Below are 27,445 nucleotides of genomic sequence, written 5' to 3'. Positions count from 1 at the left end.
CAAAATAAACTTTAATACAAAAACTGTTAAGAGAGACAAAGAGGGGCACTATATAATGATTAAGGGTTCAATTCAACAGGAAGATGTAACTATTATAAATGTATATGCACCTAATTACAGGGCACCAGTCTATTTAAAAGATTTGTTAAGGGACTTAAAGGGAGACTTGGATTCCAATACAATAGTACTGGGGGACTTCAATACTCCACTCTCAGAAATAGATAGATCATCCAGACAGAAGATCAACAAGGAAACAGCAGATTTAATCGACACTATTGCCCAAATGGATCTAACAGATATCTACAGAACTTTCAATCCTACATCTACAGACTTCACATTCTTCTCAGCAGTGCATGGAACCTTCTCTAGGATTGATCACATACTAGGTCATAAAGCAAGTCTCAGCAAATTTAAAAGAATTAGAATCATACCATGCAGCTTCTCAGATCACAGTGGAATGAAGCTGGAAATTAGCAACTCAGGAAACCCCAGAAAGTATGCAAACACATGGAGACTGAACAACATGCTCCTGAATGAACACTGGGTCATTCAAGAAATCAAAAGAGAAATCAGAAACTTTCTGAAAGTAAATGAGGATAACAACACAACATATCAAAACTTATGGATTACGGCGAAAGCAGTATTGAGAGGCAAGTTTATAGCAATAGGTGCCTATATCAAGAAATTGGAAAGGCACCAAATAAATGAGCTTTCAGTGCATCTCAAGGACCTAGAAAATTTGCAGCAAACTAGACCCAAATCTAGTAGGAGAAGAGAAATAATTAAAATCAGAGAAGAAATTAACAGGATTGAATCCAATAAAACATTACAAAAAATCAGCCAAACGAGGAGCTGGTTTTTTGAAAAAATAAACAAAATTGACACCCCATTGGCCCAACTAAAAAAAGAAGAGAAAAGACCCAAATCAATAAAATCAGAGATGAAAAAGGAAACATAACAACAGACACCACAGAAATAAAAAGAATCATCAGAAATTACTACAAGGACTTGTATGCCAGCAAACAAGAAAATCTATCAGAAATGGATAGATTCCTGGACACATGCAATCTACCTAAATTGAACCAGGAAGACATAGAAAACCTAAATAGACCCATAACTGAAACAGAAATTGAAACAGTAATAAAGGCCCTCCCAACAAAGAAAAGCCCAGGACCAGATGGATTCACTGCTGAATTCTACCAGACATTTAAAGAAGAACTGATTCCATTTTTTCTCAAACTATTCAGAACAATCGAAAAAGAGGGAATCCTCCCAAATTCTTTCTATGAAGCCAGCATCACCTTAATCCCTAAGCCAGAGAAAGATGCAGCACTGAAAGAAAATTATAGACCAATATCCCTGATGAACATAGATGCAAAAATCCTCAATAAAATTCTTGCCAATAGAATACAACAACACATCAGGAAAATCATCCACCCAGACCAAGTGGGATTTATCCCTGGTATGCAGGGATGGTTCAACATTTGCAAATCAATCAATGTGATTCACCACATTAACAGACTGCAGAAGAAAAACCATATGATTATCTCAATAGATGCAGAGAAAGCATTCGATAAGATTCAACACCCTTTCATGATGAAAACTCTAAGCAAATTGGGTATAGAAGGAACATTCCTCAATATAATCAAAGCAATTTATGAAAAGCCCACAGCCAGCATCCTATTGAATGGGGAACAGTTGGAAGCATTTCCACTGAGATCTGGCACCAGACAGGGATGCCCACTCTCACCAGTGCTGTTCAATATAGTTCTGGAAGTTTTAGCCAGAGCCATAAGACAAGAAAAAGAAATTAAAGGAATACAAATTGAGAAGGAAGAAGTCAAACTATCCCTCTTTGCAGACAATATAATTCTTTACTTAGGGGATCCAAAGAACTCTACTAAGAGACTATTGGAACTCATAGAGGAGTTTGGCAAAGTGGCAGGATATAAAATCAATGCACAAAAATCAACAGCCTTTGTATACACAAGCAATGCCGCGGCTGAGAAAGAACTGCTAAGATCAATCCCATTCACAATAGCTACAAAAACAATCAAATACCTTGGAATAAACTTAACCAAGGACGTTAAAGATCTCTACAATGAAAATTACAAAATCTTAAAGAAAGAAATAGAAGAGGATACCAAAAAATGGAAAAATCTTCCATGCTCATGTATTGGAAGAATCAACATCATCAAAATGTCCTTTCTCCCAAAAGCAATTTATAGATTCAATGCAATCCCAATCAAGATACCAAAGACATTCTTTTCAGATCTAGAAAAAACGATGCTGAAATTCACATGGAGGCACAAGAGACCTCGAATAGCTAAAGCAATCTTGTACAAAGCCGGAGGCATCACAATACCAGATTTCAGGACATACTACAGGGCAGTTGTAATCAAAACAGCATGGTACTGGTACAGAAACAGATGGATAGACCAATGGAACAGAATTGAAACACCAGAAATCAACCCAAACATCTACAGCCAACTTATATTTTTTTTAACTTTTATTTAATGAATATAAATTTCCAAAGTACGACTCATGGATTACAATGGCTTCCCCCCACACCATCCCTCCCACCCACAACCCTCCCTTCTCCCACTCCCTCTCCCCTTCCATTCACATCAAGATTCATTTTCAATTATCTTAATATACAGAAGATCAGCTTAGTATACATTAAGTAAGGATTTCAACAGTTTGCTCCCACACACACAGAAACATAAAGTGAAAAATAATAGATGATTTTTTTAAATGATGATGAAATCAGCTCAGACCTATTGTCATGTTTAATCCCAGTGAAAGTCAAGTTGGGAATTGATAATTTCTTTTTTTTTTTTTTTTTACAGAAGATCAGTTTAGTATGCATTAAGTAAAGATTTCAACAGTTTGCACCCCCATAGAAACACAAAGTGAAATATATTGTTTGAGTACTCGTTATAGCATTAAATCTCAATGTACAGCACATTAAGGACAGAGATCCTACATGAGGAGTAAGTGCACAGTGACTCCTGTTGTTGACTTTACAAATTGACACTCCTGTCTATGGCACCAGTAATCTCCCTATGCTCCAGTCATGAGTTTCCAAGGCTATGGAAGCCCTCTGAGTTCTCCGACTCTTATCTTGTTTAGACAAGGTCATAGTCAAAGTGGAGGTTCTCTCCTCCCTTCAGAGAAAGGTACCTCCTTCTTTGAAGACCTGTTCTTTCCACTGGAATCTCACTCACAGAGATCTTTTTGCCAGAGTGTCTTGGCTTTCCATGCCTGAAATACTCTCATGGGCTTTTCAGCCAGATCCGAATGCCTTTAGGGCTGATTCTGAGGCCAGAGTGCTATTTAGGACATCTGCCATTCTATGAATCTGCTGAGTATCTCACTTCCCATGTTGGATCACTCTCCCCTTTATTTATTCTATCGGTTAGTGTTAGCAGGTACTAGACTTGTTTATGTGCTCCCTTTGACTCTTAGTCCTTTCATTACGATCAATTGTGAACTGAAATTGATCACTTGGACTAGTGAGATGGCATTGGTACATGCCACCTTGATGGGATTGAATTGGAGTCCCCTGGTATGTTTCTAACTCTACCATTTGGGGCAAGTCAGCCTGAGCATGTCCCAAATTATACATCTCTTCCCTCTCTTATTCCCACTCTTATGTTTAACAGGGATCACATTTCAGTTAAATTTCAACACTTAAGAATAACTGTGTGATAATTACAGAATTAAACCAGTCGTATTAAGTAGAACAGATAAAAAAATACTAAGAAGGATAATGTATTAAGTTGTTCATTAACAGTCAGGGCTATGTTGATCAAGTCACCGTTTCTCATAGTGTCCATTTCACTTCAACAGGTTTCCTTTTTGGTGTTCAGTCAGTTGTCACCAATCAGGGAGGACATATGGTATTTGTCCCTTTGGGACTGGCTTACTTCACTCAGCATGATGTGTTCCAGATTCCTCCATTTTGTTGCAAATGACCGGATTTCGTTGTTTCTTACTGCGGTATAGTATTCTAAAGAATACATATCCCATAATTTCTTTATCCAGTCTACCGTTGATGGGCATTTAGGTTGGTTCCAGGTCTTGGCTATTGTGAATTGTGCTGCGATAAACATTAGGGTGCAGACCGCTTTTTTGTTTGCCAATTTAAATTCCTTTGGGTAAATTCCAAGGAGTGGGATGGCTGGGTCGAACAGTAGGGTTATCTTCAGGTTTCTGAGGAATCTCCAGACTGACTTCCATAGTGGCTTGACCAGTTTGCATTCCCACCAACAGTGGGTTAGTGTCCCTTTTTCCCCACATCCTCGCCAGCATCTGTTGTTGGTAGATTTCTGTATGTGAGCCATTCTAACCAGGGTGAGGTGAAACCTCATTGTGGTTTTGATTTGCATTTCCCTGATTGCTAGTGACCTTGAACATTTTTTCATGTGCCTGTTGGCCATTTGGATTTCCTCTTTTGAAAAATGTCTATTGAGGTCCTTGGCCCATCTCTTAATTGGGTTGTTGGTTTTGTTTTTGTGGAGTTTCTTGATCTCTTTGTAGATTCTGCCCACTAATGTGCACTCGGAGAAGCAGCAGGTGATGGCTCAAGCAGTTGGCTCCCTGCCACCCACGTGGGTGACCTGCAATGAGTTCCAGATTCCTGGCTGTGGTTGAGCCTGGCCCTAGTATTTGCAGACACCCGGGGAGTGAATCAGTATTTAGTTTTACTATACCAGTGATGACAGCATTGTCTGTCCATCTGTTTCTCTCCTTCTCACTCTGTCTCCATTACTTTAGCATCTATCTACCTTTTAAAATGATAGATAGATAGATAGATAGATAGATAGATAGATAGATATTGTATCCTACCTAGTAAAACACCAAAGTAGGCAGCACCTGAAGTTGAAGGAGATGCTATCAAATAAAAAAATGATTACAGCTTTAAGATAAAGTATATAATACACGGCCAGTTGGAAATTTCTCTTAAGATATAGGGGTTCTATTTTTTCAAGACGTTTTTAGAAAGCATGATAGATCAAGAGATACCAGTGCTAATATCCACAGAGTTGATCAAATCCATGCACACTTTACCTTTTGATGAGTACCTAGCCGGCACATGTCCTCCTTGGATATGCAAGGGTTTTCTCCTGCTTTCCTAGAAGACAGGCAAATGAGCAGATCCCAAGGGCCCAAATCACCTAATAGCAAAAGAACATTGAAAACAGTGTTTTATTTTATGTATAAAGGCACTACTGATTACCTCAGATTAAAGAAAGCAATTATTTAAATTCTAAAGCATACATAATGTGATCCTCAGTGTATTTAAAAGAAAAATTCAATATTCAAAGGAACTGAAATTCAACTTTTCAGTAATCTAGCAGAACTAACGCACTCATAGTATTATTATTAGGATAAATATGATTGTCTGAAGAGATCACAAAATTATTTTAAAACACTGAAAGCAGAGTCCTTTAAGTAATTAATCTTATAAATTTATAGTCTTATTTGGAGATTGGAAGGAAAAACAATCATAAAGTCTCTAACATAGGAGAAAGCTGTGAAACCAAATAATGATAAGAACTCAAAACATTGAATATTTTGATCTGGGCTTGGGTGTTAACATTAGTTTTCTCAGGTCTATAAGACCTTTTATAAGATTCATTACAAGGAAAAATTTGTGCTAGGTAGAGAATAAAATTCAGTGAAAATAAAGACTATAGGTTTGTATGAAAGTAATTGGTGATCTAGTTATAGACAGGAAAGTTGAGTATAAAATATCGAGTCCAACATGGACCAATGCAGATGATATTTCAGTTATTTCACCAAGGACAAAGCTCTCTGCCAATAAATCACAGTAACTTGCCAAAATAAGCCCAGAAGAGTACATTCTTGCGCAACACTTGAATATTTTAAAGTTTACCTTTGTATGTATCTGTGGGTTCATTTCCCCTTATTTGAACATATATATCCACATGTCTTGCATATAATTGATGCCTTAAAAATATTTATGAAATGACTGAATGAATAACCCCTGATAAGGTGAAAAAAACATAACTGGATAGAGAAAGAAGCAAACAGAAGAAATATCTTTCCTGTTTAATGTTACTAACAGAAGACATAGAAACAAGTCTCTCAAAAATAAAACACAAAATAAAACACTGTAAGTAATACATAAAAGAACTGATATTACTTGGGGAACTTTCTCTATTTTGAATGCAAACCTTTTCAAAAAGAACAATTTTGGTACACATGCCTCTTTTAATCAATCCTGAGATAAATGTTCCTTCAAGCAACTATGTACACCAGACCTCATCAATCATCTTTTATATTAGGTTAAAGTGGCTTTTACAAGGCTAGGAAATAATCTCCAAATCCCTCTGTTCAAACTTCTCAGAATTTCTCACTTGAGAGGCATAACACTTCCAAAGCAGAGCTTTAGAAAAGAAAGGAATTTGAGGAAGAGAGCTCTATAACAAGTAGGAAAGAAATTTCACCCTTCATTAATGATATCCTTCTCAATTGTGTAAAAATATTTATTCATTTATTTATTTGGAAAGCAGAGTTAGAAGGAGGGAGGGAGGGAGGAAGGGAGAGAGAGAGAGAGAGAGTGAATGACAGAGAGAGAGAGAGAGAAAGAGAGAGCGAGCGCAATCTTTCCACTGGTTCACTCCCCAAACAGCTGCATGGCTGGGGCTGGAGCTGGAGCAGGCCTAAGCCAGCAATTGGGCCATCTTCTGCCACTTTGCCAGGTGGAAACGAGCTAGATCAGAAGTGGGATAGCCGGGTCTCAAACCAGCACTTATATAGGATTCTGGCCTTTGTAGGCAGTGACTTAACCCACTCGATCATTTTCAATTTGACAAGACTTGTGGAGTCTAGGCTATTGGTTCCTCTATTTTCCTAACTATTTTATTATAAAAAGTTATTGATTGGTGCACTTGCAATATTTCAACACACACACCCAGCATAAAGCGATATCAGCAGACGATTCATTTTCCCATTTCCTTATCGTTTCTTTGTGTTTGGAGCATATGAGCTCCTCTCTTCCTGTTCTTTATACAGAATAGAATACAACAGTGTGAACTGTAATCACCTCCCTATGCTATGGAATACTAGAACTTATTATCTTCATATGGTTTGGGTACACACTATCTAATCTCCCTCTAATCCCACGCAACCACACTCCCCAATCTCTAATAATCACTATTAAAAATTCAGAGCTGCAATTCTTTCTTAACTTCCACATCTTAGAAAGCATATACAGTATTTATCTTATAAAAAAATATTTATCTTATTTGAGAGGTAGAAAAACAGAGAGAGAATGAAAGAGAGAGAGAGAGATCTCCCATCTGCTAGTTCACTCCCCAAATGGCTGCAGTGGCTAGAGGTAGGCCAGGGCAAAGCCAGGAGCCAGGAGCCGGGAGCTTCTTCTGTGTCTCCCACATGGGTGCAGGGGCCCAAGCACCTGAGCCATCTTCCACTGCTTTCTTAGGTGCATTAGTAGGGAGATGGATCCAAAGTGGAACAGCTGAGACTTGAACAGGCACCTATATGGGATGCTGGCACTACAGGCAGAGGCTTAACCTTCTACCCCATAGCTGGCCCCTGGCATATGTCTTTTTGTGTTAGGCTTATTTCAGCTAATATACTGATATCAATTCCATTCATCTTGCTGCCAGTGACAGGATTTCATTCTTTTTTTATGGCTGAATAATATCCCTTCCTGTATAGTTCTCATATTTTCTTTACCCATTCATCCATCCATCAGTAGACATGTAAGTTGATACTATGCCTTGCTTTTGTGAATTGTGCTGCAACGAACATGGAAGTGCAAATATCTCATGCTGATTTCATTTCCTTATGATATACACTCAGAAGTGGTGTAGCTAGATCACATGGTACAAGTATTTTTAGTGTTTTTGGATCCTCCCATACTGTTCACCATAATGGTGGTACTAACTTTCAAAATATCTGAATATTTTAAATTAATTTTTCGATTTATAGATGGGTTTATTTTCCCTTATCCACTTACATATACATATACATGTATATATATATATATATATATATATATATAGTGTGTTGCATATGCCTTAAATATAATTGCACAAGCATTTCCCTTTTTCCAAATCCTCACCAGCATTTGTGACCGTTTGTCTTCTTCATTGCCACTCTAACTGGAGTAAGATAATATCTCATTGCAGTTATGATTTTCATTGCCCTGATGGCTAATAATATTGAGCATTTCTTCACATATTTGCTGGCCATTTTTATTTCTTCTTCTGCGAAATGTCTACTTCGACCCTTTTCTCATTTCTTCAACAATGCTTTATTTTTCATTTATTATTAATTTGTGAGGAGGTGGGGGGTGAGTGGAGAGAGAGAGAACCCTCATCTGCTGGTTCACACCCTAAATGCCTGCAATAGCTAAGAGGTCAAAGTCAGGAACCAGGAATTCCATCCAGTGTCTCCCACGTGGGTGGCAGAAACAACTACTTGAGCCATTCTACTGCCTCTCAGGGTCGGTATTAGTAGGAAGCCGGAATCAGGAGCCAGCACCAGGGATTGAAACCAGGTACTCTGATGTGAGACATAGGCATACTAACAAGTGCCTTAACTACTAGACTAAATGTATTCTCTCTTTGCTCATTCCATAACTGGATTATTGCTTTTTGTGTTGCAGATTTTTGAGGTTATTATATATTCTGTATATTAACTCTTTGTCAGATGCATAGTTTATAATTTGTTTCTCCCATTCTGTTGGTTGTCTTTTCACTCTTCTTTTTCTCTTTTACTGTGCAAAATCTTCTGAGTTTGATACAGTTCCATTTGTCTAATTTTGCTTTGGGGTTCTTATCCAAAATATTGTCACCTGTGTCAATGTCTTGAATTGTTGCCTGTACATTTTCTTGTAGTAGTTTCACAGTTTCAGATCTTACATTTAGATCTTTGATCCATTTTGAATTAATATTTGTATATGGTGAGAGATGTGCCTGTGGATACACAGTTTTCCCATCACCATTTATTGAAGAGGTTGTCCTTTCTCCTGTGTTTGTTTTTGGCACCACTCTCAATGATGGGTTGACTGTAGATGTGTGGATTAATTTCTGGGATCTCTAAATTGTTCTAGTAGTCTATGTATCTGTTTATATGCTGGTATCATGCCATTTTTGTTACAATAGCTCTGTTGTATATGTTGAAATTTGGTGTTGTGATGCCTTCAGCTTTGTTGTTTTTGTACAACATTGCTTTGACTAGGCATGATCTTTTGTGCTTCCATGTGAATTTTAGTATTGTTTTACCCAGCAATGAAGAATATCATTGGTATTTTGATGGGTATTGCACCCAGTATGCAAATTGCTTTGGGTAATATGAACATTTTAACAATATTAGTTCTTCTAATTCCTAAACACGGGAGATTCTTCAATTACTTTCATTGATGTCTCGTAATTTTCATTGTTTTTTTTGTACACACTTGTTTAAATTTATTTCAATGTCTTTTTTTTTCTTTGTAGCTATTGTGAATGGGATTGACCTTGTAATTTCTTTCTCAGGTGTAGATTTTTAGCCCAACATTTGAGAAGCCAGTTAAGATGCCCAGATCCCACATCACAGTACTTGGGTTTGATAACTGGCTCAGACTACTGACTCCAGCTTCACACTAATGTAGAGCTTTCAGGTAGTCATGATGTTTCAAGTAATTGACACGCACATGGGAGACCTGGAAATAAATTCCCAGCACTTCAGTCCAGCACAGGCCAGCTGCAGCCATGGCAGGTATTTGAGAAGTGAACCAGCAGATAGGCCTTCCAATCCCCCCCTCCCCCACCTAACAAATAAATACTTTAAAAAATATTAATTTCTTTCTCGATGAGTCCATTATTGGTGAATAAACCACTGCTGATTTGGGAGTATTGATTTTGCATTATGCAACTTAACCGAATTCATTTATTAGCTCTAATAGTCCCTTGGTGGAGTCTAGGTTTCTCTCTATATAGAATCATGTCCTTTGGAAACAAGGATAATTTGACTTTCTCTTTTACTGATGTATGCATTCTATTTCCTTCTCTTGCCAAATGGCTCTAACTAAAACTTCCAGTACTATCTTAAATAACAGCAGTGAGAGTAAACATCCTTGTGTAATTCCAGATCTTACAGGAAATGCTTTCAGCTTTTCCCTATTCAGGACAGGATGGTTTGTAGTTTTGTCATATAGGTTTTATTATATTGAGGTACATTCCTTCTACATCTAATTTTGTTAAGGCTTTTATAATGAATGGTATTGAATTTTATTGAATGAATTTTCTGCATCTATTGGTATGATCATATGATCTTCATCATTAATTCTGTTAATGTGACATATTACATTTATTGATCTATGTATCTTGACCATCCCTGCAGCCCTGGGATAAATCCAACTTGATTATGATGAGAGATATTTTGATGTGTTATTGGATTTAATTGGTTACTATTTTCTTGGGAATCTATATCCATTTGGAAGATTGGTCTACAGTTTTATTCTTGTTGTTGTTGTATCCCTGTCTGGTATGGGGATCAAGGAATGCTGGTCTCACGAATGAAATTTGAAGGGTTCCTTCCATTTCATTGTTTTGTAATAACTTGAAAAGAACAGGCATTACTTCTTCCATAAAGGTTTGATGAACTAAGCAGTGAAATTATCTGGCTGTAGTCATTGCTTTGCTAGGAGACTTTTGATTACCAATTCAATCTCAACACTTGTTACTGTCCTGTTTAGTATTTCTATGTCTTTATAGCTCGACATCAGTGTATTATCTATATATCCAGAAATTTATTCGTTTATTCCTGGCATATCATTACTCATAATAGTCCTTAATGATCCTTTGTATTTCATCAGTTGTAATGTCTCCGTTTTCATTTCCAGTTTTATTTATTGGAGTCCTCTCTCTTAACTAAAGGCTTATCAATTCTATTTTTTTCACAAATCAACTTTCCACTTCATTGATCATATACATATTTTTTTCATCTCATTTCTTTCTGCTTCACTCTTTATTGTTTTCTAAAGAGGTTTGACTTATTCTTGTTTTTCTAGTCCTTGAGGTGCATTGCTAGGTTGATTATACAATATCTCTCTAATTTTTTAATGTAGGCACTTATTGCAGTTCATCTACTTTTAATTGTTCTATTGCTAGAAGGGAAATCTTTCTGACAAACAAAGGGATACAGACAATTGAACTCAAGCTCATGTCCTAGAGTTTCTCTGTTTGCTTGAAGTATCTAAAGATGCTGGAAGGCAGCTCAATAGTTCTGGGGGACAATAAGAAATGGAGCAGGTGATTTGGGAGTGAGCTAAATCTCAACCATGTGACAGCCATCAGGCCTTGGGCTTGGGAGATCTGTTCTACTCCATATACCCTCACCCTGAAGAAAATCTAAATCTAATTTCTATAGCTAAAACCAAAAACAATATGATGATTCAAATATTTTATTTTAAATGTGCACCTGGCTTTTTTCTGCAGAACCTTTTGATTTGTTTTCAAAAGGAAATACAAAGACTGTTTTTTATTCTGTTTTATTTCTAGGCCAGGAAATACTAAACCCCTAAGAAACCTCCTGTCATAGGATTCCCAACTAAACATTTAAGAAGATAAGGATATGCAAAGAGAGAGGAATTTCAAGCCACAGATTGTAGTGTTTATGTCTTAAAAACAGAGCACATTTCATATTCCTCTACATCTGAGGCATACCCCCCTTATAACACAAGGCACACACACAATTTCCAGAGTTGAGAAAGAGAAATACATATTTAAGCCACAAATGTTTGAAACTGGGAGGCACACTGGGAAACACACAATCACTGTCCCCAGTAATCTATTTGAGGGGTCTAAACATTTAAAAGAATCTAATATAATTTACAGAACACCACATACTTTCTTGGTATTCATAAGGGTGACTTCTCAAAAATATTTCAATATTTTTAATATTTAATTTCTTATTTAACATTATTAATTTTATTTAATATCTAATTTATTAAAATTAAAATAATTAAATTATATAAAACAAGTACTACTTAATATTTTAATTTATTGAATATTTTATTTAATTTTAATATTTAATAAATAATTAAATATTTTAAAATTAAACATTCAAAAATATTTTATAGTCCATAAATTTCACATTAGGATGAAGTAAACTATAAGTGAAATTGAACTAGTCTCTTAATATACTTCTTCCCTAATCCTTGCTACTATTGTTTGAAAATGCTGATTGTTTCCATTGAAAACTCCTGTTGTTACTGAATTCTATCTCAAGCCACCAAACCTCTATTTCCTACTTAAATATTTAATGACCTTTAAACTTTCTCCTCATTCCTCTCTTCAATGTCAGACATCAACTCCCTCCCTTCGCACTTTTTATTAAAGTTTTTCTTTAAGAAAAGCTGTATTTGTTTTCTGAGAGGTTCTGTGTGTTCAAATCTTGTTAAAGAAACCCTACAGCCACAGTGAATTTTAGGAAGTGGGCTGAGAACAAAGCGCATCACTAGTTAAGCAAATCACATTCAGAAGTTAGCCTTGGAGCATTTGGGATACAAATTTGTACCTCAGTAAAATGGTAAATTCATGAATGTTCTAGGACTTTGGGGCCCTGTCCCACAAGCTGAAAGCATGGGCATTCGACAAGCAAGTGCCCAGGGTATAGAGCAGAGATCACAAACTGAAGATACTCAGCCAAGTTGAGAGCTCAGATGGGCTGTATTAGGCCTGCACATCATTTGAGCATTTGCCATGTTTTTGTTTTAAATTTAAACACTGGCTAAATAAAAATGTCTGCACAATTCCCATAAAATCCATATTTTAGCCTTTAGTTGAAAACCTGGAAGATGTGGTTAACACTGGGGCCATGCCCCACTGAAGAGCAACTGGCTAGGGCTAGCTTCCCACACGTTCTCCCATTTCCACAGTCACCCACCCCACACCTGATCCTAGCTCTGCCCTCAGCTTTGCTTGGAGAGCGGAGAACCATCCTAGAGCTCAAGCACATACTACTTTGTCAGTTTTTCCTGCATTGGTCATTCGCCAAGTGAATATTTTAGCTGTTAATGAATTGGACTTGTTCGTTAGACAGTGTTCGTTGAGATGACTTCAGGCATTGGTGTTTGGTCAATTGGTCACAGAGGGATGTCTGAAGACATGCTTTGAACTCTAGATTTGGTAGCATGCTCTTCCACAAGGTTCAAGAAGCTCACTTTAACTCCAAGGGCCTTTTCTTGGATATGTTCAGATTGGTAAGGACTGCAGGATGGCCTCTTAGGGTTTGTCTTCCATGCAGAAGCCTGGGTAACTCGAGTTGTCTGTAACCATTTTTCCCCTGTGTCTCTTCTCTCTGGTTGAACTGCTGGAGTGCCAAGACCTGATCTTAGGTGGGCTGACCTCATCTCTTCTCAGATCATGTTCTCTGTTTCCACGTCCCCATATGGAACCCATGGAACCTGTCTCAAGGCTGCTGTCATGATTACAAATGGCTAAGGACAGACTCTTCTTTGTGTGTTTTGTTCCCACCCACCCCCATTATCCCCACCTCCTGGGGAAGGTTGACATTAGAGTGATAGGAGCCATATTTGGTTTTGAAAAAAATAGGCAAAGTAGACCTTGGCCAATTTCAATGAAGGCTTCTTAGGTTTTACTGGTATGGGGAAAAGAAGAATGCTATGTGACTTAGCCTTGCTCTTTAGAATACTGCATTAAGGGTTGGACATCAGGGGCTGGCACTGTGGAGTAGCCGGTAAAGCAGCTGCCTGTGGTGCCAGCATCCCATGTGGGTGCCGGTCCCAGTCCTTCTGCTCCAGTTCCCATCCAGCTCTCTGCTATGGCCTGGCAAAGCAGTGGAACGTGGCCCAAGAACTTGGGCCCCTGCACCCAGATGGAGACCAAGAAGCAGCTCCTGGCTCCTGGCTTCAGATTGGCCCAGCTCCTGTTGTTGAGGCTATTTGGGGAGTGAACTAGTGGATGCAAGATGGATCTTTCTTCCTCTCTCTGTACCTCTGCCTTTAAACTATATAAATACATCTTCTTTTAAAAAATTAAACTTTTTTGTAATCCATAAGCTGTACTTTGGAAATTTATATTCATTAAATAAAAGTTAAAAAAAATGAACTTTTTTAAAATTAAAAAAATAGACACCAAACCATAAGTAATAAATATGTAGTAGTAATAGTGACAGCAGTACTAACATCACTAGATATGATTGTTCTATTTGTAAGAGACACAGAAAGGTGCAGTTCATGGGGGAAGATAATCTGAATTTAGAAGTCCTGCTCTAAAGCCATATTCTTGATACTGAAATCGGACATGACCCCCTAAAATTCATACAAAAATGTGGCCCCCTAAAGTTCCCCAGAAATGCTATCTAGGGTGCCACATGTGCTACCGGAATTTGGGGTGCCATACAATTTAACCATATGCTTATTAATAAATCTCCAATATTAATAAGCCCGAGAGGGTTCTTGCCTAATATTTAGAGAAGAATTCTAAATACTGGCACAGATAAACGAGGCAGCATGATACATTTTAAGCTTTTATTTAGTGAGAAAGATGTATAGGAGAGAGCTTTATTTAAGAGAGAGAGATAAATCTGGGTTCATATTGAGCACCAGGAACCAGCCATGTGGAGGAGCATCTAGGCCTGGAAGCCTAGGGCGTGTGGCCTGAAGGCCCTAGAGGCGCAGGGCTACAGCAAGCCCCCTCCTGGCAAGAGGCCAGGGCAGAAGAGAAGGCAGGACACACTATGTCCCAGGCTTTTAACCCACTTCAAAGGGGAGTGGTTAATTAACCCGATTGGCTGGTGGGCACCCAGGTGTGGCCAGGTAGGGGGATGAGGTCACACAGGGGTGTGGTGAAGGCATGCTCTTCCAGCTCACAAACCTAATTGATTTTAACCTGTATGCCTGCCTACTTCATTACCATTATCCCCGAAAAATAACAGATAAGAGAGGTGGCAGAGAGCCTAGCTTTTGATGCCTTCCTCACATGTATTGATGCAGTGCTTCCAACAACACTATGAGGTAGAAACAATTATTACCCACACTTTACAGGTGGGAAACTGAGACACAGATTGGATTATCTAATTCTGGTCCTTTCCAATCACCTTCCAGGCATCCTTTTTCCTCTGGGACTCTGAAGGTAGGAATGACTAAGCAGTTGTGACTCAGGCACTTCTAAACCCTTGCTCATCAATAATAATAATGCCTCATTACATTATTAGCAATCTCACTTGGAATTCAAGTAAGAGAAATCTTCATATGTCAATAACCCTTGGACTCAGGAATTATAAATATTAACTTGGCCTCCACCTAGTTTTGAAGATAAATTCCTTAAATCTTCACAGATTTTTAGATGGTTAAAATTATTTATTTTCCTGTCACAAAGAAACCAGAACTCCTTAATTATGCTAGCCAAGTTCTTAAATTCAGAGGTCAAAGGGCATCGTTCTAGGGAAAACAGGATGTGGACATTCTGTTATCAATCTCCAAATTACAAAAACATGAACACTCTGCAGACACCTCCCTCAAAACCATGAAACAAAACTGCTAAAAACCCCAGTCACCGTCAGGCCGCCACAGTGTTTGCTCTAGAAAAGATAGACTCCACAGACAATTTTAGAAGGCAATGCCAGGGTCTAGATTTATTAATTCAGATAGGAAACAGAACTGTAGTTCTTATCCTACTTTTAGTGGTCTCAGAAACCAGCTAACATCCCAGTGTTAAAAGTGAGAACTATGTTTAAAAATTTCTGTTATGCTTTTAAAAATCAGGCATCTGCCCTAAGGAGAGGCTGCCCTTAGAATGTTCCAATCTCTCACAGGCAGGCAGCCAGATGAAGTAAACAATCCTTTCCTGGATCACAGATGACCTCCCTCATTGATCTGGTGTGCAAGATCCGGAATTTAACCCAGAGCACAGAAGAGAACCCCGAGATAGCATCGTTCATTAAGATTGTTTGTCTAAGTGCTGTATATTCTCAAAGAGTGAGAACTTGAACTTTCTGGCACACTAGATAAAAACCTAAGCAAATTAAGTCTATTCCTGCTTTATTCCCTTCCATTGCTTTTACCATGGCCTGACAGATGATCTATTTCTTGTCTATTTGTTAATTATCTGTCTCTTCCAATTTGAATGTGAGCTCCATGAGGGCAGGGCAAGAGTCTCTTGTTCAATTTTCTGTTCTCAGTCAACAGTGGCTAGAATGGAGGAAGTATTTGCTAATCTAGTTAAATTCATACATGAATAAATAACTGGATGTCACCAGCAGACGAATCAAAGGTCGTTACACTGAAATCTTACTGTAGAAATTTTAAATTGGGGCAGCCATTCTGGCATAGTGGGTAAAGCCCCTGCCTGTGATGTTGACGTCCTATATGGGGTCCAGTTCGTGTCCTAGCTGCTCCACTTCTGATCCATCTCCCTGCTAATGGCCTGGGAAAAGCACTACAGTATGGGCCAAGTGCTTGGGCCCCTGCCACCCACTTGGGAGACCTGGAGGAAGCTCCTGGTTCCTGGATTCAACCTAGCTTAGCCCTGGCCATTGTGGCCACTTGGGTAGCAATCCATCAGATGAAAGATCTCTCTCTGTCTCTCCCCGACCCCCAACTCTGACTAATGATAAATAAATATAAATTTTTAAAAAAAGAAATTGAAAGTGGAAGAACAGTGAAAAAATATTAGGGTTTTTACATGAAAAGATATATTTTGGTTCTTAGCTGGTAAGGAAAAAGAGAAAGTAAATCGAATAAAAAAAAAAGTTAACCATTCATTGCACTGAAAGAAATTAGTAACCCCCAAGTACTTCACAATTGGAAATCACTTCTACATTAGACTTAAGCAGAACAAATTTATAACGTATGATTCAGAAAATAAGCATGTCCAAGACTTTCTAATATATACAGCTACCAAAGCCAAAACTCATTTACTTATTCACAATATTAGACATCACTTCCCACAAGGATATAACCAGAATAATTTTCTAAAATTCATTTTCCTTTAGGGAGAAGTACTGAAGATGCTTTATTTTTAAATAATTCATAATATTCCTTTGTAATATAATACATGAATATATTTCATTTGTTCATTGTTCATTGTTCCATTTGTATTACTCTCCTTTTGCCACCAGATCATAAAATTCCTACTGAATAATATTCTTACTCTCTGTATTCATCCTTAATCCTGATGAGTAGATATTATTATGGTTAAGAGTACATTTTAAGCTTATTGATGATAAATTAGGCTGTATGCTTGATCCTAGTACAGGGTTGCCTGGCTAAAAAGGGACCATTAAAAATGTCTATCTCTTTCAATAAATTTCTCAGGTTGTATTAACCAGTCCTCTACCCAGTAATCTCTGCTGTGGCCCGGGAGTGCAGTGGAGGATGGCCCAGATCCTTGGGCCCTGCACCCGCATGGGAGACCAGGAGAAGCACCTGGCTCTTGGCTTCGGATCAATGTGGTACACTGGCCACAGCAGCCATTGAGGGGTGAACCAACGGAAAAAAGGAAGACCTTTCTCTCTGTCTCTCTCTCTCTCTCTCAGCTTGGGTCACCCTCACCCCATATTGGAATGCCTGGATTTCAGCTCTGGCTCCGCTCCCAACTCCAACTTCCAGCTAACGTACACCCTGGGATATAGTAGGTGATGGCTCAAGTAGTTGGGTCTCTGCCACCCATGTGTAGACTAGGATTGAATTTTGGTCCCCTGGCTTTCACGTGACCCAGCCTCAGCTGTTGTGGGCATTTGAAAACTGAACCAGTACACGAAGATCCCCTTCTCTCTCTCTCTTTCAAAATACATACATTTAAAAAGAAATGAAAGTAAAATTTGGGCCCCTGCACCCATGTGGGAAACCCGGATGAAGACCTGGATGGCTCCTGGCTTTGGCCTGGTCCTGACCTGGCCATTGCAGCCATCTGCGGATTGAACCAGTGGATGGGAAATCTCTCTTCCCCTCTCTCTCTGTAATAACTTTCAAATAAACAAAATTAAAAAAAAAAAAAGCGTGAAGAAACAAATTCTCCACAAGACGTAAGATGATGAATTTGCGGCTATAGCAAGACATAAACCCTCACATTCTAATTATGCATCTCGCCGTGTATTTTATATTAAGAATGCCACATTACAAAACACACCAGCACTACAATGCGGAAAATGAAAGTAATTACTTTTCATGCAAGATGCATTCCTCCGCAAATGAATCTTCCAATGGCATTTAAAATATAGAAGACTGAAAAATAGATCACACTCGGAATTTAGTCCCTTCTTAATGAATACAGTCCCACAAATCTCCTTGCTTGCATTACATTTATTAATATTTCTACTAAATTCAACTCATTTGATAGTTTCATTTACATCCATTGCTTTAGCTATTGCTTCTCTGCCATTGAATCTGAAATTCACATTTCTTCATCTCTCCATGTTGCAGGGGACGTGTCCAGTTACATTCTAGAACAGACCCTCTGCTGAACAAGTACAAATCTGAGCCCATCATCTCCTGTCAAAAATTCTGCCCCTCTTTCCATGTTCCCTATCATCACAGGTATAGCCACTCTCTCCCTAAAAGCATAAAGTCATCTTCAACTTGTATTCCCCTCTCATTCCTACTTCCCATTGATTTTAAAGACACCCATTCGAAATTTAAACTTCTGAACAGTTTCCTCACTCTTCTGAATCTTTTCCCATTGTCTGAATCTCAGATCTCATCATCTCTGCCAACTCTCCAACTAGCCTCCAGTCTTCTAAGTAGTTTCCTTCTCTAAGCTCTTCTCCTCTCTAAACCAGAGTTATTATACTAAAAAGCAGATCTTATCATTGACCAAACCATACAGATCAAATTGCTTAGCAAAACAACCATTGTCCTACCCAGCTGACCCAATCTAATCTCTTCCCTGTTCGCTCCAAGCAGTCCCCTCCCTTCCACAGTCACACCTGCCCTTTGTTGGGCCCTGAAACTCCAAGAAGTTTCAGTCTAACATTCAGCTCCTGCTGCCCAATGCGCTTCTCTTCAACATTGCTTACGAAATTCCTCTTAACACCAAATACTCTCCTTGTGACACTTTGCAGTTCTCCTCATTCAGAATTGGCCACTTCTTTTATGTTCCTTCAAAGCATTTATTTCTGCTCCTCAGGCTGCTTATATTGCATCTGATATTACAGTTAAATATATCCAGTCTTGCTGCTAAAAAAAAAAATGATCTCTGGTCCCACATTGCCCTCACCTGAAAATGGTAGAAATGAAGAGTTTCAGGCCCCAACTTAGAACGTACCAAATCAGAATTTGTAGATAAGATCCCCCAGTGGTTGTAAGCAAATATAAGTTCGAATGATACATTATTATACAGCTCTACCCAGCAGTTCTTTGAAAGGGTTCACTCACCTTCAAAATGCTCTCTCCCCTAAGCACACCAGTTTTAGTGTCCTACATAGAATTCTTAGTTAATAATCACGTGTTGAGTAAAATTGAAGGTTTACTGCTGATGAGAACATGTCCTGATGCCTGGCAATAGTAGTACACTCATAATACTTGTTATGAAGTTGATGCTTTAAATGGGGTGACGCTCCAGACACCAAATTTTACAGAATGGCAAAGGAAGTTTTAGTATATAATCAGCATTGTGACACTTCATTTAATCAAATATTATTCCTTCTTCCTATTGTATTAAATGTTATCTTGCATGATTGTTTTAAAATGCAATGAACAAAATCTAGTCACATCTGGCTTAACATTGTATAATAATGCACTAGAGACTGGGAGTAATCGGAAAGGGAGGAGGAGGGAACCACTGATTTCTAAATTATTCAAGAATAATTCCATATGAACTCAGCACAGATGAGAATTAAAGCTTGAGAAAATACAATTCACTAGTATGAAAAAAAGAATCAACTGTATCTTGATGTCTTGTTACTTAATGCCACAAATATTTTAGGATTACGTATCTTTTATTCATAAGCATTATTTTCAACGGTCTTTGGAGATTCACTTAACCCAATTATAACATTCTTGTGAGATATTTATGAGCCAAGTCTTATCTTCCATTTTGGAAAAAAAAAGCATAGATAATATAATGAGCTTGTTCAAGGACATTCTAAAAAGCAGATGTGAGGCATAAAACTCAAACCTCCCAGTACTAATAATAATACCAGCATTTGGAGGATGTTATAAAGATTAAATGAGTTCTTGTTTGTAAAGAGCTTAGAACACTGCCTAGTACTTAATAAGCTTTACATAAACATGTGCTAATGACTAGATGGGTGGTTGATATACACAGGCAGAAAAAAATTCCAGATCTAAGTAATGAACTTTCAATATATAAAATGTGACATCTTCCATATGTCTTGCCAGCCTGTTATTTAAGGTTTCTGAGTGTTGTTAAGTGTAATTTAGAAGACACAGGAAATAATATTCCCATGTAACAGCTCCACCTGCTCACGTTTCTTCAGTAGGCAAAAGATAGATTAACTCAACACTCAGTGGTGGCTTCAGTCTGAGGGAAGGAGAAGACCTCATGCCCAGGAGATCTCAGTTAAATTGAACACACATGACCTAGACATGTTCAGCAGTTTTCTCTGTTGGCACCACAAGTACATTTGCTGGACTATATGGCATTTGGAGTCCTGAACTGTGGTGGAAGAAGGTGTGTCTTCCTGAGTGAGTAGCAACAAGCCCCAAGTGGTAGGTGCAGCCTGGCCAGCACCCGTTATCGCCCAAGATAAGCTTCATCCACTTCACAATTTTTCTAAAACTGGCCCTGTTCCCAGAAGCCAAGGGTGTGCCCCAAGTACTCCAAATGCTAATAAGTCTTGTCATCTTAGAGACAAAAATATTTAGATCAATCTGAAACTAAGCCAAGCAGTATTAAAATTTACTGTCCCTATGTATCAAGCATATCTTATCCCATATATTTTAACAGAATTCTGCTAAGTCATGGTTTCATCTACTCTCATAACATTAATTTTATACCTTTCCAAGGATGCTGAGAACATAATTTGCTGCTTTTCTAGTTATTTACTATAAAAATTTGTGAATAATCCCATTTCCCTTATTGCTTGTCCTTTTTAAAAAATCATCATTAACAATACCATTTCTAATTTTAAGGTTTATGCATACATTTCATCATGTTTTGATGCTTTAACTTTTATCAGGTTAGTTCCCAAGAATAGGATTGTTGGATTTGTAACTAAAAGTATTTTAAGTCTTAAAGATATTCCAGATTGCTTTCTTTAAAAAGGATGTTATATTTTGCATATCTATATGCAGTGTGTATGAATTCCCTTTCTCAGAATCCTACTAGCAATATGTGATGTCACCAATTTGGAGTTTTGCCAGTCTCGTGAATGTGAAGTGCTGATATACTTTAAATTGCCTTTCCCAGGTACAGTTTAAAAATTTGCCATGGGACCCCAAATCCCATTAAACTGGGTGGTACAAATGCCATCTTACATGTTAAAGTGACTATATTAAGTGTTAAAGTGATCATATAGACAGGATTATTTATATTAAAGGGAACATATATTTAAGATCAAATGTCTGGTAATAAAAATAGAATTTAAAAAGAGAGACTGTTCCAACATGGGAAGCAGTCCACACAGCAGACTCATAGAATAACAATTGCTTTAAACAGCACTCTGAGCTCAGAATCAGCCCCTAAAAGCATTCTGGTCTGGCTGAAAAGACCAGGAGAGCATTTCAGGCATGGAAAGCCAAGACATTGTGGCAAAAAAAATGGCCTACATGAAGGATCTCTGAGAAATTCTAGTGAAAAGAAGTGGCCATCATGTACTGAAAAGCTCATGAGAGTATTTCAGGCATGGAAAGCCAAGACACTCTGGCAAAAGATCTCTGCGAGTGAGATCCCAGTGGAAAGAACAGGTCATCAAAGAAGGAGGTACCTTTCTCTGAAGGGAGGAGAGAACCTCCACTTTGACTATGACCTTGTCTAAACAAGATAAGAGTCGGAGAACTCAGAGGGCTTCCATAGCCTTGGAAACTCATGACTGGAGCAGAGGGAGATTACTGATGCCATAGACAGGAGTGTCAATTGGTAAAGTCAACAACAAGAGTCACTGTGCACTTACTCCTCATGTAGGATCTCTATCCTTAATGTGCTGTACATTGAGATTTAATGCTATAACGAGTACTCAAACAATATATTTCACTTTGTGTTTCTATGGGGGTGCAAACTGTTGAAATCCTTACTTAATGCATACTAAACTGATCCTCTGTAAAAAAAAAAAAAAAAAAAAAAGAAAAAAGAAATTATCAATTCCCAACTTGACTCTCACTGGGATTAAACATGACAATAGGTCTGCTCTGATTTCATCATCATTTAAAAAAATCATCTATTATTTTTCACTTTATGTTTCTGTGTGGGAGCAAACTGTTGAAATCCATACTTAATGTATACTAAGCTGATCTTCTGTATATTAAGATAATCGAAAATGAATCTTGATGTGAATGGAAGGGGAGAGGGAGTGGGAAAGGGGAGGGTTGTGGGTGGGAGGGACGGTATGGGGGGGAAGCCATTATAATCCATAAATCGTACTTTGGAAATTTATATGCATTAAATAAAAGTTAAAAAAAAAAAAGAAGTGGCCATCATAGAAGCATGTACTTTTCTCTGAAGGGAGGCGAAAACTTCCACATTGCTTATGGACCTGTCTAAATACTGACAGAAACTGTGGATTCAAAAGGCTTCCGTAGCCTTGGCAGCTCACGTCAAGAGCCTCAGGTGATCACTGACATCATACATAAGAGCATTAATTGTTAAATTAATAACAGGAGTCACTGTGCACCTACTTCCCATGCAGGACTTCTATCCTTAATGAGTTATATTATTATGAGAGCTAACTGTAAAACTTGTTCTCAAACAGTTTGTGTGTGTGTGTATGTGTGCAAATTGTTGAAATCTTTACTTATTACAGAGTTGTTCTTCTGTGTATAAAGTTAATTGAACATGAATCTTAATGGAGAATGGAACTAGGAATGTGAGAGGGAAGGAGGAGGAGGAGGGAGAGTGGAGGGTGGATATGGTGGGAAGAATCACCATATTCCTAAAGTTGAACTTAGGAAATTTGTACTCATTAAATAAAAGGTTTATTTGGGAAAAAAATTAAATTGCCTTTCCCAAACTTTTTGTGTTTTAGCATATCTTATTCTTTATTTCATTATTTTGTTTTTCTATGAACTTGTTGTTTATATATTTAGTATAAAAATATTTTACAAATAAAACTTGTTTTAAAAAAATAGCATTAGGTGTAAGAAAATATTCAGATCAATAAGCGAGTAATTTTTTTCTTGAAAAATAGAAATTGTTTGTAATTTTTAAGATTACCAGATTTTTAAAAATATGGTGACATCTAATACTGAAGATAATTGGGACACCATTTGTTGAAAGAGGTAAACATGGGAAACAAGTTCTAGTAGTAAAATTTAGCAGGGAGCATTATAGCTTTAATATTGTTACCCATTGACTCAATAATCCTATATTAGTAGTCAAAACTCCAAGCAGTGTCCCATATTGAGTTCCAGCTGCTTTGCATCCAATCCAGCTTCTTTGTAGTGAGCCTGGAGAGGCAGTAAGAAAGCCTACAAGCCTGGGCTTCCATCACTCATCTAAGACAACAGAATGGATTTCCTGGCTCCTGGACTTGACCTTACTTACAACTGGCTATTGCAACATTTTGAGGAGTGAACCAGCAGATAGAACATCTCTCCATCCCCCATCTAACTCTGCCTTGCAAATAAATCATTATTAAAATAAAAAAGTAAAATACTGAGGAGGGATTACACCTCAGTCTCTTGTCTGTGAAATAGAAACAGCAACCAGAAGTGTGAATTAGAGTTAATACAATGAAATGCCTAGCACAATTTTTATTTTTTAAATTTTTTAACTAGTTTTTAACAAATCAATGTGGTTTGTAGATACAATTCTAAGAAAATAATTATAATCCTTTCTTCCTCCCTCTCTCTCTCTCTTTCCTACTGTCTCTCCATTTTTTTTTTTTTTTTGGTTTTTGAGATAACATATTTTAGAATTACATTACAGTAAACAGGCTTAATATTTCACCAAGTAGGAAGTATAACAAGTAAGAAATAAAAAAGACCATAGTTTAGTAGGTAAAGAGACAACAGCTACAAACAATAATTGAATGGGAAATGACCATTTTAGCCATATACAGTAAATTGTACAGTAATCACAGATCATTAAAACTATAGTAGTGTAACATTCTGAACCATTGGTTTGACAGTTATAAAACAAAGTTTTACAATACTGTATTTGCACCAATACTGATACACACAGACCTTTCTTTTTCAATTTCTTTGTTGTTTGTTTTTTAAATTTTAGCTCCCACATATAAGGGAGAGCATGTAGTATTTGTCTTTCTTGGTCTGTCTGGCTTATTTCACTCCAGTTGCATCCATTTTGCAGGAACTGGTAGAATTTCATTCTTTTTTTTATATCAGAATAACATTGCATTGTGTATATATACCATGTTTTCTTTATGCATTCATCTGATGAGAGGCACCTTGGTTGGTTCCAAATTTTGGCTACTGTGAACAGTGTGACTATAAACATGATGGTGCTGTTATTTCTTTGATTTATTGTGTTCAAGTCTTTTGGGTATATATCCAGTGGTGGGATTGCTGGATCATATAGCAAGTCTATTTCTAGTTTTAGGAAATCTTCACACTGTTCTCTATTGTGGCTGCACTAATTTACATTCCCACCATGTAAGTGTTACATGTGTGTAAGTGTTTTGGATTTCAGCCATTCTGACAGAGGTGACAGGATATCTCATTGTGATTTAGATTTGCATCTACCCTGATGGCTAGTGATGCTAACATTTTTTCATGTATTTGTTGGCCATTTGTATTTCTTATTTTGAGAACTATTAAAGTATTTTCTCCATTTATCAACTGGATTGGTTGTCTTTTTGTTATTGAGTTTTTCAATTTGTTGATATATTTGTCAGATAGGTAGTTTGCAAATATTTTTCCCATTCTGTTAGATGTCTTTTCATTTGATTGATCCTTTCCTTTGCTGAGCAAAAGCTTCTGAGTTTGATATAGCCAATTTGTTTAGTTTTGCTTTTATTGCCTGTGCTTTGAGGGTCTTGTCCAAGAAGTAATCCCCTACATCAGGGTCTTGGAATGTTTCCCCTATGCTTTCTTCCAGTGACTTTATAGTCTCAGGTCTTAAATTTAGGTATAATTTAGATCTTTGATCTATCTTGAATTGACTTTTATATATGATGAGAAATATGAATCTAATTTCATTTTTCTACATATTTACATCCAGTTTTACCAGCACTATTTTTGAAGACATTATCTTTACTCCATTTTATAGTCTGAACATTTTTGTCAGAAATCAGTTGATTGTATGTACACGATTAATTTCTGGGCTTTCTATTCTCTTTCACTGATCTGTGTATCAGTTTTTATGCCAATAACAAGCTGTTTTAGTACTATAGTTTTGTGGTATGCTTTGAAATCACGTATTGTGACGCCTCCAGCTTGTTTATTTTAGGATTTTTTTTCTAACTCTGTAAAGAATGCCATTGGTATTTTTATAGGGGTTGTATTGAATCTGTGAATTGCTTCAGGTAGTATAGACATTTTGATTATATTGATGCTTCCAATCCATGAGCAAGGAGTAGCTTCCCATTTTTTGTGTCCTTGCTGGTTCCTTTCATCAATGTTTTGTAATTTTAATTGTAGAGATCTTTCACTTCTTTGGTTAAATTTATTCCTAAATATCTGACTATTGAGAATGGGATTTCTTCTTGATTTCTCTTTCAATGAGAAAAAGAAAACATACAAAAAAGCTACTGATTTTTGTATGTTTATTTTGTAACCTGCAACTTTACAGAAATGGCTTAGCAATCCTAAGAGCTTTTTGGTTGAGTGGTTATGTTTTTCCATGTACAGCATCATGTCCTCTGCAAACAAGGATAATTTGACTTCCTCTTCTCCAATCTGATGCCCCTTATTTCTTTCCCTTCCCTAATCACTCTCATTAAAACTGCTAGTACAGTATTGAATATAAGACTTCTAGTACAATATTGAAAAAAAAAGAGTGGTGGAAGTGAATATCCTTGTCTTGTTCTAGATCCGAGGGGAAATGCTTTCAGTTTTTCCCCACTCAGTATGATACTGGCTGTTGGTTTATGATTTTTAAACTTTATAATTTTAAGAAATGTTCCTTCTATACCTAATTTGTACAGGGTTTTTATCATGAAGGGGTACTGAATCTTATCAAATGCTCTCTCTGTATCTATTGAGATGACCATATGGTTTTTGTTCTTCATTTTATTTATGTGATTTATGATGTTTATTGATTTGCGAATGTTGAGCCATCTTCACATTTCTGGGATAATTCCCACTTGATTGTGATGTATGATCTTTTTAATGTGGTTTTGGATTCAATTTGCTAATACTTTCTTTTTTTAATATAGGTTTTTTTTTTATTATTATTTATTTGACAGGTAGAGTTATAGATAGTGAGAGAGAGAGACAGAGAGAAAGGTCTTCCTTCCGTTGGTTCATTCCCCAAATGGAGGCTACGGCCGGCGCTGCGCTGATCTGAAGCCAGAAGCCAGGTGCTTCTTCCTGGTCTCCCATGTCGGTGCAGGGGCCCAGGCACTTGGGCCATCCTCCACTGCCCTCCTGGGCCACAGCAGAGAGCTGGACTGGAAAAGGAGCAACCGGGACTAGAACCGGCGCCCAAATGGGATACCAGCGCCACAGGCGGAGGATTAGCCAAATGAGCCATGGCACTGGCCCCGCTAATATTTTCTTGAGAATTTTTGCATCTGTGTTCACTAAGGATACATGTCTGTAGTTTTCTTTTTGTGTTACATCTTCGTTTAGTTTTGGTATCAAAATAATGCTGGCTTCATAAAAAAAGTTTGGCAGAATTCTATACTGTTCAATATTTTGGAGTAGTTTGAAAAGTATTGGAGTTACTTCCTCCTTGAATGTTTTATAAAATTCAGCAGTAATGCCATCAGGTCCTAGCCCTTTCCTTGATGGAAGACTTTTGATTTTTGCTTCAATTTCATTGCTTAGTATGGGTCTTTTTAGATAGTCTATATCTTCTTGATTTAATCTTGGTAGGTTATATGAATCCAGTAATTTATCCATTTCTTTGAGGTTTTCCAGGTTATTGGCCTACAGCTCTTCAGAGCAGTTTCTTATGGTCCTTTATATTTCAGTGATGTCAGTTGTAATGTCTCCTTTTTCATCTCTACGTTTATTTATTTATTTGGGTTTTTTCTCATTTTTCTTTGTTTGGCTAGAGGTTTATGTAGTTATCTTCTCAAAAAACCGACTTTCTGTTTTATTGATCTTTTGTGTTGCTTTGTTAGTTTCAATTTGATTTATTTGTGTTCCAATCCTTATTATTTCTTGTCTACTGCTGATTCTGGCTTTGGTTTGTTC

At 37.4% G+C, this 27,445-nt stretch overlaps 1 protein-coding gene across 1 annotated transcript in view; it reads right to left on the bottom strand.

Moving 5' to 3' along the window:
• The window catches only part of CPED1 (cadherin like and PC-esterase domain containing 1), a 335,522-nt gene that overhangs the window by 256,070 nt on the left and 52,007 nt on the right, over positions 1-27,445 (bottom strand). The window contains exon 3 of the mRNA XM_008258284.4: positions 5,074-5,180. Coding sequence (XP_008256506.3) covers positions 5,074-5,180 — 107 coding nt within the window. The remainder of the gene's footprint in view (positions 1-5,073; positions 5,181-27,445) is intronic.

The sequence above is a fragment of the Oryctolagus cuniculus genome, chromosome 3 (genome assembly GCF_964237555.1).
Source record: "Oryctolagus cuniculus chromosome 3, mOryCun1.1, whole genome shotgun sequence".
Taxonomy (NCBI): Eukaryota; Metazoa; Chordata; class Mammalia; order Lagomorpha; family Leporidae; genus Oryctolagus; species Oryctolagus cuniculus.
This window is presented reverse-complemented; position numbering and strand designations above follow the sequence as displayed.